Source organism: Cryptomeria japonica, chromosome 5, assembly GCF_030272615.1.
Source record: "Cryptomeria japonica chromosome 5, Sugi_1.0, whole genome shotgun sequence".
NCBI classification, from domain to species: domain Eukaryota; kingdom Viridiplantae; phylum Streptophyta; class Pinopsida; order Cupressales; family Cupressaceae; genus Cryptomeria; species Cryptomeria japonica.
In genome coordinates, this window is record NC_081409.1 from 866927298 (window position 1) to 866941585 (window position 14288).

Genomic DNA, 14288 nt, shown 5'->3' on the forward strand with positions numbered 1-14288 from the left:
ATACCTCTTTGATTTTCCACTCTAGCTAATGCCATTGAATCACAAACCAGTTTTGTTATTGTGCTTTGTAAGTAAGAATATTTTACTATTTTTCAAATTTTAGAGCATACTTATATTTTGAAAAAATTAGAGATAAAAAGATGTTGAAAGATATCGAGATTGTGTTTCATTTCAGAACAAGATGGCACTCGCTACAGAGTTACTGGCATTTTCTATGTTGCTCATGATTATACAGGTGTTATGTATTTGTTGTTTTGCTGGTATGAGTGGAATTAGGTCGTACTTTTTAACAGTTAGCTAGACAAACAATTGCAGGCACACCACACTGTTGAGCGGAAGATATACTCTGAAAAGGAGGCAGCAGACGATGCTAGTATCAAGGCATTACAAACTGCAATCAGGTTGGGTTTTCTTCATTTTTTGTAATTAATCAATACCCAATGAAACCCATGAAATTGTTTCAGGAAAACAATGGTCTTCAACATGTTTTATTAAACTGTGACATCATGCTTTTTTAAAGACGCAATCATAAAACAGGGCTTCCTATGGCAAAACACTGAAACTAAAATTACATTGGGGAAAATGGTGACAGTATGACCCAAGTTGAAAAACCGGGAATTACAGTAAGGTCAAACTATGGTAGATTCTAGAATACCCCAATTCAACAAATCTTAAGATTGGTGTCTAAACTAATATCAAGGTGTTGAATTTTTGAAAAAAAAAAAATCAACCATCAATAGTATAATAATGAACAAATTCTTAAAAAGAGGGGTAAAAATTTATTCAACACAAAGAGCATTATAAAATAATAAGGTCTAGAAGTCTTGCAAAGAACAACAAATTAAATAGTTCTATCTGTAGCAACAGCCTGCTTCAACATGTGAGACAAATCCAAAGTTAATTGCCACTTATCCTTAATATTCCATCAATTCCTTCAATCAGAAGCCCATTTGACCAGGCAGTCTACAACTCCATTCCACTCCCTAGAAGTAATAGATTCCAAAAAACGAGACAACCATTAAATCTGTCTAACAACTTGAGCTAAGTGTCAATTAAGATTATCAAATCACTGCTCATTTAGTAGAGTCACCACCACTTGTGAATCAGATTTGCAAATAATCCTGTTCCAGCCAAGAACATAGCCTCTCTCCAGAGCATACAAAATGGTGACAGCCTCCACGTAATTATTAGTATAAAAATCTTTATAAATTGAAGAAATAAACTGGACAAGACCAAAGCTATCACGTGCTACACCACCAATGCCAACATGACCAAGGTTCCCATTAAGCCCAAAGTCAAGCAGATAAGTTTACTAACATCAAGCTTGAATTTGAAATTTATTGGTTGAGATTGGCATGTCTATATCTTTTGACTTGTAATTGAAAATGGGTTGTGTTAAAAAGTACCATAGTTCTTGCTTTGAGGTGAGAGAGAAAAAACCTTGACTTTTTCTAATTGCAAGTCAAGCCCTTAGAAGGTGGTTGTACAATTTCCTAGATACACAAGAAATGCAAGAAGAAGATGCCTAATTATGTAGAGATGAGACTTCAAAGTTCTCTAAAATCAAACAGTATTTTTGAGTTGTGATTTCCTATTTGTAGATGATTCCCAAATGTTTTATTAATGACTTGGGTCTATCTATAAATAATTGTTCTTACTCAACTCAATCTTTTGGATTTGTAAATTGGCAGAATGCAAATAATTTCCATAAACATTAAATTAAAAGTGAGATAGACACATTTTGAGTAATATATATTAGATCATATTACATGACTCAATCTATAGACAAATTTAAGCTATCTTAAAATTGTGAATCTAACACAATGTATAAAAAATTTGAAAAATTAAAATAAACATTTAATTATAAATTTATTATATATATGTAATGAAAAAATAATTGAAACTTTTTAAGCATTACAATTACACATAATATAATATAAAAAAATTGTTGTCAAATAATTGTATAATAATATATATTTATATACCATTATTTTGACACATATAAAGACCAAAATCGATTAATATTATCCAAAAATTGAAACATCTCGCTGCACCAAAATTCACCATAATAGAAGTGCTCACCCCGACAAAGGATATCATAATAGCGCTTTTCCAATGTCTTAATTTCTGTCCTTGATAATGTTATTGTTTGCACCTTGCTTTTTTTCTTTATAAATTTGTCTTCCTCTGCCATAACGTGAAGAGCTTTTGAACAACCATACACTCTTATCTTCTCTACACACTTCAAATTCCAATAACACTCTGGTAACCTCTGCAATGCCTCACACTTCATTATTGTCAATATTTTAAGTGAAGGTAGTGCTCCCTCCTCTACTATTGGCAGCTGCTCTAATTTCTCCACCTCCACCACTGAAAATACCTCAAGCTTAGGAAATCCTCCCCCCTTTCCGAATTCTTCTGGGAACTTCTCTATGTTGGGGCACCTAACAATCTGTAAATGCTTCAGATTCTCAAGCTTCTGCAAAGGAGGTAGTTGTTTCAACTTGCCACAGTTGAACAATCTAATGTTACCCAGATTTTTAAATCCACAAAATGAATCCTCTATATGGATTAAGTGAGGACATGCTAGCCAGAGTGTCCTCAATTTAGACATGGCAGTCATGTCATGGGGGAGCTTTACTATATCTGTTAGATATAAAAATAGAGTTTCCATCTGCTTCATGGTTCCGAGCATTCCTTCTCGAATTATTTCACCCTTATTTGAAAGCATCAACCATTTGAGTTGGTTTAGGGTACCCAAATCATTAATTGAAAGCTGACCTCTTCTGCACTTCTTCCATACTACATTTCGAGATCCGCCTGCATTCATGTACTTCAGAGACCTAAGGTTTGAGATCCCATAAGGCATGCACTTCAGATGTTTACATGAACCAACATCCAAAATATTTAGGCAAGTCAACTTAGAAATGCTGGATGGGAGTTGTGTAATATCAGACTGATAAAGATCCAATATTTGAAGGTTTCTAAGGGTACCGACAGAGTACGGCAGTTTCTTGATTGGAACAGAGCATAATCTGAGACAAACTAAATGCTTCAAATTTCCCACATTTTTTGGCAACGACTGGAGGGCAGTCCGTGACAAATCCAAGACCCTGAGAGCGGTCATACTCCCAATCACTTCTTTAGGAATTTCCGACAAAGATGTATTACCGGCCAGTAGCAAGGAGCGGATATAGGGAGCCCCGAATGCCTTTGGAACCTTAGTCAAACAGTTGTCCATTAATGAAATTCTGATGTATCCCTCACATTCATCAGCGGGAAACTCTCCTAACTCTCTGCGTGCCTGAAAGAAGCATTTTTCTTCCTTTTGAGCGATTTGGTGTGCCAAAAAGTGGTGCAATACATCATGCACCCTGAAATTGATCACCTTTCCGTCGTGATCCTTATGGATTGGTTCAATAAGGCATCGATCTGCTAACAAAATGAGGTATGTCTCTCCAATTTGGACAGGATCCGGCCCGGGTAACAACCCTTCTCCAATCCAATACTTGATAGCAATTGAAGCCAGGATGACTTCGTCTTCTGAGAAAGCAGCGAGGTAGAGGAAGCACAACTGCAAGGAAAAGCCATAGCCTGGTAAGTCGGCCAAAGCATCGTAGCTTAATCTCAACTTGCTTGAAAGCGAGTGCGTAACATCATTCTGCAATCTCTGGAGTGCGAATTCCCATTCATTTGACTGAGCAACACCTGCCATTGCCTGTCCGACTACTTTGATTGCTAATGGAAGCCCCCCACACTCCTTGCAAACGCGCCTCGCTATTTCCTGGTCAATGCTCATGGACAAAACTCCATCACTGTGCGGAAAAGCATGGGAAGAAAACAATGTCCAGCTCTCATCCTCAGTCAAGTCTTGCATTTGGATGATTGATGGAGGTGGAACACCCAACTGTGAGAGCACACTCTTACTTCTGGAAGTGGCAATGATGATGTTTGAGTTGTGGAGTGGAGAGTGAGGAACACACAACTCCTCTAACAAGGATTTTGCACTTGTTTCCCAAAGATCGTCTAAAAACAGGGCAAACTTGTGTTTTCTCATGCTTTCATTCAGCCAAGTTTTCACACGGTCTTCATCTCTACTGTCCAATATTTCATTTACTTTAAGAGCTATTTGCTTTACAAGATCATTTCTAAGGGTACTGAAAGATGGATTTTGTGAAATAGTAAGCCAAAGCATCAAGTCATTGCAAAAGATACTCTGTACCTGGTCACTGTTGAAGAGTCGTTTGAGTAGTAGAGTCTTACCGGCCCCGCCTTTCCCAACAAGGCCAAAACGAGAGACGTTTTTGTGCTGCTGTGAATGAATCAGCTCCTTCATTCTGGTTGATGTAGAATCTTGTCCGACAATGAATGCCTCCTCAATATACTTCGTGCGTGGAGCAGTTGTAGAATTAGATGGATTGAGATCTCCAACTGTGCCGGCAAGTGCTGAAGTATGCAGATTAAAGGGGGGATCCTTCCCCGCTTTAATCTGCTCAAGAAGTTGCTGATTTGTCACATGCAGCTGTAGTTGATGCAGAAAAGCGACGGAAGGCGTGGAGGCTAGATGCTTTTCCACAGTTTCAATGAGTCGCCTAATCTTTCTGCTCGTTCTGTAACGAGGAAAGAGATGCCAGTATGATTGTACGTTGCAGTGCTCGGCCAAATCGGATGCTTCATCCAGAAGAGCATTCAATTCGTTCAACCAACTGTTGACTGCGAGGGGCAAAGAAGGCTCAGAGGCTGTGTTCACTCTGCCACAGTTCAAAGCTTTTCTATAGTTTTGCATTTCCATGTTCAGTAATTGAACTTTGAGAATCAGGGCTTTGAGAGCATCTAACTCTTTCCTGCATTTGATGGCAACATTGATGTGATGAATAACCTGACTCACAGCCAAATGAATGGCGTAACCAAACATTCCAGGGATGAAGCCAGGATCACCCATTTGGGGGTACCTTAGAAAGAAAACTGAAATTCTACTAAAACTCTCTTTGTCAGAGGTAGCAGGGGAAATACAGCCAAATAGCAGCTAGAGCTCTTGCCAGAGAAGCATACAGACACTTCGTAAGACAGTAATCCTATTTACATAGGAAAGTGTAGAAAGATGTTACAGAATAACCTTTAGAAAAAAGTCAATTTAAGTAGGCGGATCATCCGTCAGCATGAAGTAATGGTGAGTGTGGAACTTTTTCTTCCACTAAAAAGAATTTTGCGGCTCTCTGTACTTGACGAGACATCATCTGAAAGCGATGGTTGAGGAAGTCGGTTACAAAACAGATTCGATCCCGTTTCAAGGTCCAAGCGCGTGCTTGAAAACTTTCCTGGGCAGTAATTTTATTCACTTCCAGCGAATGTGTCTCGAAGTGTTTGAATAGAAAAAATCAGAAGACTGAAAAATAATTGCCAATCCGTGTGCGGTCTTGGACATTACGTTGAGCGGTAAATTTTTCAGTTTTCAATCCTCCGTGTTAAACATGATTAGCGACACCATTTCTTGGCATCGAAGTCTTATAGGTAGTAAATTTTCATTTTCGTGGGACCAAAATTTTAATGAGTATATTCAAAGTATTTGCTATGCGAATTGATCATGGTAATTTCAATTTGAAATATTTAAAGTGATTAAGATTCAGATAATATTTATATCTGTGTTTTATTTCTATGATGATAGATGTGTGTTTCTCTTTCTACTATAGTGCTAGCATTCAAGTGTCTTTTTCATGTTCACAAATTACTTTTATTAAAAGCATGGCTCAGTCGATATAAATTTGCCATGTTTTAAGCAATAGAAAAAAAACTATTGAAAGCAGAATTTATGTAGTTATGACAAGAAAATATAGAGTTCTAAACAAAAATGTGAGAGCTAATGGTAGGGTAGTTAACTATGTCAGGTAATTAAACCTTTTCTGTCCATCCATCATCTCTCCAATGTTTATGCTCTCTTTATTTACAAAATAATTTTTGAAATTAAAAATTACAAGAATCTCCTCTAACCTATTATATGACTTTGAACTCCTAGAAACTTATTTTAAGAGTACCTTTTAACAAGATGTGTGAATTCTACTAACATGGTTTCTTGTTTGGCTAACTCCATATCAAATTTGTATGTGAGAAAAGGTTCCATAAAGCGTAATTGTATCTCTATCAAATCTTAATTGGATTCTATAGAGAGCTAACTCCCTTATCTAGCACATTCAAAGACAAGACTACGATTGGATACTGTTGGAGTAATTTTAGGACAAATATCTAATTATTTATTAATTAGGTCCTTTAAATGTTTTTTCACTTAAGCTAAACTTAGGTGCTTTATTATATTTAGGTGTTATGTGTTTTTCGTCTGGTTCACTTAGAGGCACTTCTAATTAGTTTTTTTTTTTATCTTGTAGTTGAGCTTAATTTAGCTCCTACTTTGCATTGCTTTAGTTCTTCTAATTTTAGGATTAGGACATCTCTTGCTTTCTATAAAGCAAGTCATTCATTCATTGTAATAGCACCTTCAATATTGAATCTTCTATTTATTTATGCATTAATAGAGAATTCTCTAGTTGTTATAGAGCATACAATCTTTGCTTGATCTCTTTTGTGTGATAGGTATTTTTCTCATAGATGATTCTTGGCTCTTGTGACTATTGATTCAGTGCTACAAGACATTGTTCTTCTAGACACAATTATTTGTGAATCGTATCTTACAAATATATCATCCTTGTTTGTTGAGTCTCATATTTCATATCTAGAGGACTATTTTGAGGACATTCATATCCTCTTTACTAATAGACACATCAGTGTTGTCAACTCATATTTGTCGCCCATGGAGCTCGCTCTTCATCAGATTTTGCAAAGTCTTGATTTGTCACCTCCTACATTTATTAGGCATGTACTTGATTTGGTTGTGGCATCCACATCATCTATCATGGACATAACAGCATTTGAGTAGTTTCTAGAGGCACATATAGTTTGGATTTGGATTCCTATATCTTCCAATTTATGGGAGTGACTTCACCTATCTCCAGTGGATTGGTTTCTTCCTAAGGGGAGACATGTTGTTTTTGGGCAGTGGATCATGTTCTATCTTCAAGCGTTCGTCATTGGCACATGAGCTACTTCTACATTGGGGGGATTCTTCTCCTCATTCTCTCTCATATGGGGGGATATTTATTATAGTTTTATAATCGATTATGTAGTTGGGGGACCAATTGGAGTCCTTCATCTTAGTCACATGTAGTACCTTTTTCATTGCATCTCTCATTTTTTGGAGAGGGGTTTTAACCCATGTGGTTTTTCTCCTTTTCTCCGTTTAGAGAGACCTCATTGGTATGAGTTGCATTTCTTTGCATTGGTTTGTAAATGAGTACCTAATTAGGCCTTTGTTGTTGGGACTCATTCATGCATGCATTCTACATTCATCATTAGCTCTTTAGCTTATACCTAAGTTAATCTTAAGGGGTGGGTTTTTTTTTACTTCCATACATCATCGTAAATCTCTCAAAGTAATTAGTCCATATATTAGGTCTATTTTTCAAGATTGTGCTTCATGCATATTTTATTGATATTTTTGTGTTTTCACTATATGCTCAATCACTTGGATATTTTGGCACTTTGGATGGACCTGTTTATTGGAAAGAGTTGTATTTGATGTTCTTTACATGTCTTTAGATTATTGGGGTCTGATAATTTCATTTGAAGAGGTATCATGGGTTGTCTTGTTCATCCTTCAATTGTTTGCCTAGCTAAGGGAAATTATGAGTCTTGGCAACATGACATCCTAACACATCTTAGGTGGCTAGATATGTTTCCTTATTTGTATGGACTCATACCTGAACCAACAATTTCAAATGGTAAATCAGCTTGGGGTAATCTCAGGGACCATGCTGTAGTTGTGATTTGTTCTAGTGTTGATTATGACACTATGTGTGTTATATTGGACGTTGAGTGTCCTCGCATACTTTGGAATCACTTCTATGAGATCTTTGGAGACCCTCATATCTCTCCATTTCTAGAGGATCCTACAATAGATAGTCTTCTTCCCCTTGCACATGTATATTTCTTTCCCTATGATGATGATACTATAGAGGAGCTTGAGTATATCAAAGTTCTTGCATGTTCTGATGGATCAGAGGCCTATCTTCATGTTCCTACTCCTCACATTGAGATCACATATCAATCACCTTCAAATACACATGGGTTTTGATCTCCTCTCCTCTTGGTGCCTACTCCAATTTAGATTACTTATGGGCAACTTCAGCACATAATTTTTAAAAATGGTAGGATCCAATCATTACCACATAAGGTCATGAAATCGTATGAGCCTAGGTCACATACATAATGGAGAATTATGATTGCAGTAAGATATATGACAGTAAAAATTCAACTAAGGAAAGGAGACAAGATTTTTCTCATGAGGAAATGACTTGCCTTCAGTTAGAGGGAGAAATGATGAAATAACAAAATGTCTCATGATTTATTGAAATTTTTTGGGGCACCTTAAAAAGAAAATTGAAATTATAATACAAGTTTGTTTCTTAGAGAATGGAAGGAAAATATAACCAAATAGTAGCTAAAGCTCTTGCCAGAGAAGCAGAGTAATCTATAGGATTGTCTAAAAGAAAACACTATCTTGGCATTTATTGTTTCATAAACACCTCATTAGACAAGAATATTATGTACTTTGGGAAGAGTAAATGGGTCTTACAACTCAATTTAAGTAGGCATATCATCCAAAAATATGCCAAAAATATTATTTGGCCAAGCTCAACAAGCTTTTTTAGCATTTTAAGAAACACTCTTCTCTTCAAACAAGTTTCAAATGTAAGAGGTACAAGTATATTAATTTTTCATTCATGAGAGTAGACCATATAGATGATGAGAAATAATTTATTTCATTTGTTTGTAGAATAACTTTTTTTATTGTGAAGTTAAATGATAGTATATCAATTGTACACGAGTGTATAAAAGCAAAGGATATGAGCGTGGAAATTAAATATATATATGAAGAGGATGTAAGTTAAATATTATTTATAAAATCAAAAGTTGTTTTATTCAAGAAGTATTGAGAGTACTTTGGTTTGCCTATGTAAGATAGTATATAATTAAACCCAACATCCTATTGCATTATGAGCTTTATGAATATGCTTGGATTTTTTGTTTGTGTTGATGGGACTCTTAGAGAGTATAGTGTTTCCTCTAGCAGGTAAGAACCAATATGTTAAATTTGAGATTGAAGGAATATCACCATCTTGAGCTATCCATTTTCTCACAAATGGTACTTTAGAAGAGAAGCACTAGTTTAATTTTGTCCCTTCATGGAGTAGGAGTGCGTGGAAATTTTATGGTTTGTTAATAGATGAATATGTCTTACTCCATAGACTTAGTGATTTGTATCCATGTATAGGGGTATGTGCACAAAGATGGTGGTTAGAAAAGTGGACACCACCCAAAAAAACCATGAAAAAACAAGCAGCGCGTACATGGTTATAAAATTTGAAATCACCCCATACGCGCTTAGGTCCATTGTTCCCAAGCCTAAAAAAGGTACCGCGTATGCGTTGCTTTTAGGAAAGTGAGTGCGTACGTGCTCATAAGCCCTAAAGAACCGCTTATGTGGTACCTGTCAAAAAAAGTTTTTTAAAAAAAAACTAGGTCTTATTTTCCCGTGACCACCACATTTTTTCCCCATTTCCTCCACGAAACCGCGAACGGAGTGCCTCATTTCCCCTCCAAACGCTATGGATCAAGGTTAGTTTTTCTTAATTTTTGTCTTTCTTTCCCATTTATTCAATTTGTTTTACATTTTGAATTTAATTTCGTTAATTTTTATTAGGTTTTTTTTTTTTTGTTTCAAAAACTAGATTCTGATAATCCACAACAAGAACAACAAAATGCACCTCCTGAAAACCCACAAGATACACCCCCAATTCTTCCTTTTGACCACACACCTAAAACACAGGAGCAATTGATTAATCAATCAGAGCAAAACATGTCTAAAATAAATAGACTGATTAATAAATTGAAAACATCTGAACTTGAGCATCCTAAATCCCTCGCCACTAGCCTAGAAACATTAGCTAGTGTTGCCATAGTCATTTCCACACAAATTACAAAATGGGGAAACTTTAGGGACAGGTGTCGTCAATACTATGCTGATGGGTTATCATACGAGGGAGTGAAAAACAAAAATATTAGTAAACAACAAATATGTGCGCTTTTTGTTGATCCTAAAATTGGTGATTCATTACCTCTTAATGCAAAGAGGTTTCCCATACATTGGTGTACCAATGTGCAGATGAAGAATATTTTTTGGTAGAGGTGGTGGATGATCTTTGATGATCCACCTTGTAATAATTAAAAAGGTGACATTGTATTTTTTGAGAAAAGTATATTGTGAGTTTGTCCTCAATGTGCGACCAAACTATTTTGACATGAGAGAGTTCCATGGTAGAGATGGCGGCTCTGCCCAAGATAGACTTGGAGCCCATAGGCGAGTAGCCCCTGAGAGTCGTCACCCCCTAGCACCCAAACTCAAGGTGCATCAGGTTGTCCTAGTAGAGCTGAAAGAGTCGATGGAGCTACAGACTCTTCAGGCAGCCACAACATTGACTGGTGCCATCATCCAGCATGGGACGTCGTTAGCACACCCTATTATACTAGATGATGAGCCATTAGTTGCTCCAGGTGATGACAAAGAGCCCATTCAACATATGTGTGTCAATTGTTCGGGGATATGCTTAGGGACGGATGATGCAGTCGCTGCAGATGGATCCACAACTCATTCGTACATGTTTTGCGGGAGTAGATGTCAAGCCCGCATGACTAAGGATTTGGCACTGACAGAGGAGTTGATGGACATGGTGTTTGTCCATCAATGATAGACACGGGTGTGTTGGTTTGAATTCATTACATTTTATTTATAAGTCACTTTAAATTTGTAATTACATAAAAATAAATTTTCATTTATACATTGATTTAAATTGAGATAAATAATATGCATTTCAGGATGCAGCAGCAGTATCCCATACTCCTCCTGTAGTTACTACAGTTGCAACTTCGATGCCTAAGGTATAAATTTTGTAACATGTTAAAATAGAATAGTACACTTTGAATTCAAAAAAATACAAGATATACTAATGATCTTTAATGCTTGGTCCAATTTTTGGTTTGTAGGTGTTGACAAGGGACCAAATGTCCCAGATTGATGACATCACGCTCTCAGCAATCGATTTTGGCCTACAAGGCTATACGGTATCATATTTTGTACAACCCTTTTATGCATTGTTTTGATGAAATATGCAAGTCATTTCAGTTTAGATTTTTTAAATTATGTTTAATATATTATCTCTACTAATATCTCATGTTAATTTTTTTTTAAGGGTACCCTCTCCGCGTCTAGGCCTCGTCCTAAGAAAAAAAATTCCTTGAAGACGCCAAAATGTGGGAAGAAGGTAATTGAACACATTTTTAGTTGTACAATTGTTTGAAAATGTTGAAATCAATTCTTAGTTGGGGTTTGTAGATTGATTAGTATTTTTTGCCTATTTTACATGTACAGTGGCCATTGAGCTATGTAGATTTGTTGAATGCACCTGATTCACCCGTGGATCAAGAGAGGGCGGAGTTATGTATCTCTACTTTATTTTCTTGATTTCATGATTATATGCACGCGTACATGTGAACTTTTGATAAATTATAATCTTATAATTTTTTCATACAGGAAATATCCATAACTGCTTCATCAATGGCAAGCCCTCCTCTGTGTACATGAGAAGCATCTTAGGATCCGGTAAACTTTTGTTTGATATATTACATTAATGGTTTTTAACCTGCAATACTTATCATTATATTAATTATATTTAATCTTTGATCATTTTTTGTATCGATAATAGCGACAGTTTCTCCATCGATGGTGAGGCATCCTTAGTCCATTAGAGAAGCATCTTAGGAACCGGTACGTCATTGTTCTCTATATTATAGCTTTTAAGTGTTTTTTATGCATTTATGTTAGTACATTGTATTAATTGTACATTTAATCTACAATAGACCCCTTCGCAGTTCGACCATAATGTGGATCCTTTTAAGTTTGTCCTCAAGAAAACTCCTAAGAGTGACAAGGAGAGGAGAGTGAAGACATTAGCTTTGAGATCAGTCGATGAGGTAATCTACATTTCAATTGCAAAGGAATTATAGTTAAATGCATAGTTATGTTGTTAATTGTGAACTATTTTCTACAAAAGAATTCTAACTTGGCTTTTGAATTGTGGTTTTGCAGCCATCTACAAAGCCGTGTACTACATCGAAGAGGCTCGATTTTGATGATCCACCACAAGTTTAGGATCATATAGTGTTAGTTGTGGTCATAGAATGACCAATACATGTAGATATATTCTACATTTTTATTGTATATTGATTTGGACATGGCATATGCCACATTTTTGTAATATTTGTATTGACTTGGTAGACATGCCTTTTTTTATATATATAAATGTTGATATTTGATCCAATAAATGTGTATTGAGTTCATTATTGTGTATTCGTTGTATTTTGTGGCTGTACTTTTATAAAGTTAATTGATCATTTTCCTTTGTCATCAACAATATGAATATAAACAACAAAAATCTATGCTATAAAACATTGCAATCGTGGAATATCATTTGATAAAATTTTTAAAATGTCAAATTAACCCTACAAAACTCGTTGTATTCAATTCATTATTGTGTATTTGTTGTATTTGGTGGCTGCCCTTTTATAAATTTAAATGAACATTTTCCTATGTAATCAACAGTATGAATATAAACAATAAAAGTCGACAATATGAATATAAACAACAATATGTGTGTGGTGCAAGAGCACCTTCACACTCACAATGGTCAAATTTTGGTTCTCGTGTGCACAACCCGACATCATGAGCATGTTCAGGTGGGTAGGTTAACATTAGGTAAGCTCCTCTCATGCATCCCAAAGCACCATAACGTCGAGAGTCATACCCTACCAGCGCAATCTCTCAAGTGCCCTGAGTCCAAAAAATTGTCAAGCTTTGATGAACTGTTTCTTCTAATCCAGGATACATATGATCGATCCATTTGAACCTATGGGGTCACATGAGGCTCCTCTACAATGGCCTATCTCGATTTTTGATGACTCAAAGCCATTTTCAATCGGTAGCATTTTTTTCCCTGCTGCAAAAACCATCAGTTGCATGCAATGCAAAGTTGTAGGGTAGGCTAGAATTTATTCGGTTCATCGTGTGCACAAACCGACATTACGAGCGCGTCTGGGTGGGTAGTTTTATGCGAGACATACTCCTCTCATGCATCCCAAAGCGTCGAAACATCAAGAGTCATACCCTACCAGCACAACCTCTCAAGTGACCTAAGTCCAAAAAATTGTCAAACTTTGATGGAGCGTTTCTTCCAATCCAGGACACATATGATTAATTTGTTTGGACCTATGGGGTCATGTGAGGCTCCTCTACAATGGCCTATCTCATTTTTTGACGACTCAGAGCCATTTTCAATTGGTAGCATTTTTTTTGCTTGCTATAAAAACTGTCAGTTGCATGCAATGCAAAGTTTCAAGATAGGCTAGAATTGATTCGGTTCGTCGTGTGCACAAACCAACATCATGAGCACATCCGAGTGGGAATTTTTTTCTAGGCATGCTCCTCTCATGCATCCCAAAGTGTCGGATCATCGAGAGTCATACCCTACTGGCACAATCTCTCAAGTGCCCTCAGTCCATATAATTGTCAAACTTTGATGATTTTTTTCTTCCAATCTTGGAGACATATGATCAATCCATTTGAACCCATGGGGTCGTGTGAGGCTCCTCTACAATGGCCTATCTCATTTTTTAACGAATTAAATCCATTTTCAATTGGTAGCATTATTTCACCTACTACAAAAACCATCAGTTACGTGCAATGCAAAGTTGCAAGATAGGCTATAATTGATTCGGTTCGTTGTGTGCACAAATTGACATCACGAGCATATATGGGTGGGTAATTTTACGCTAGGCATGCTCCTCACATGCATCCCAAAGCATCAAAACGTTGAGAGTCATACCCTACCGACACGATCTCTCAATTGCCTTGAGTCCAAAAAATTTTCAAACTTTGACGAACTATTTATTCCAATCGAGGACACATATGATTGATTTTTTTGAACCTGTGGGGTCACATGAGGCTCCTCTACAATGGCCTATCTCAATTTTTTATGACTCAGAGCCATTTTCAACTGGTAGCATTTTTTTGCCTGCTGCAAAAACTGTCAGTTGCATGCAATGCAAAGTTGCAAGATAGGCTAGAA

The 14288-nt window shown here is 36.4% G+C and overlaps 1 protein-coding gene across 1 annotated transcript in view; it reads right to left on the reverse strand.

The window, feature by feature from the left end:
• The window catches only part of LOC131043403 (probable disease resistance protein At1g61300), a 61845-nt gene extending 56903 nt beyond the window's left edge, over window positions 1–4942 (reverse strand). The window contains exon 1 of the mRNA XM_057976594.2: window positions 2083–4942. Within this exon, the coding sequence (XP_057832577.2) occupies window positions 2083–4942 (2860 nt within the window). The remainder of the gene's footprint in view (window positions 1–2082) is intronic.
• Between the last annotated feature and the right edge of the window lie 9346 nt (window positions 4943–14288).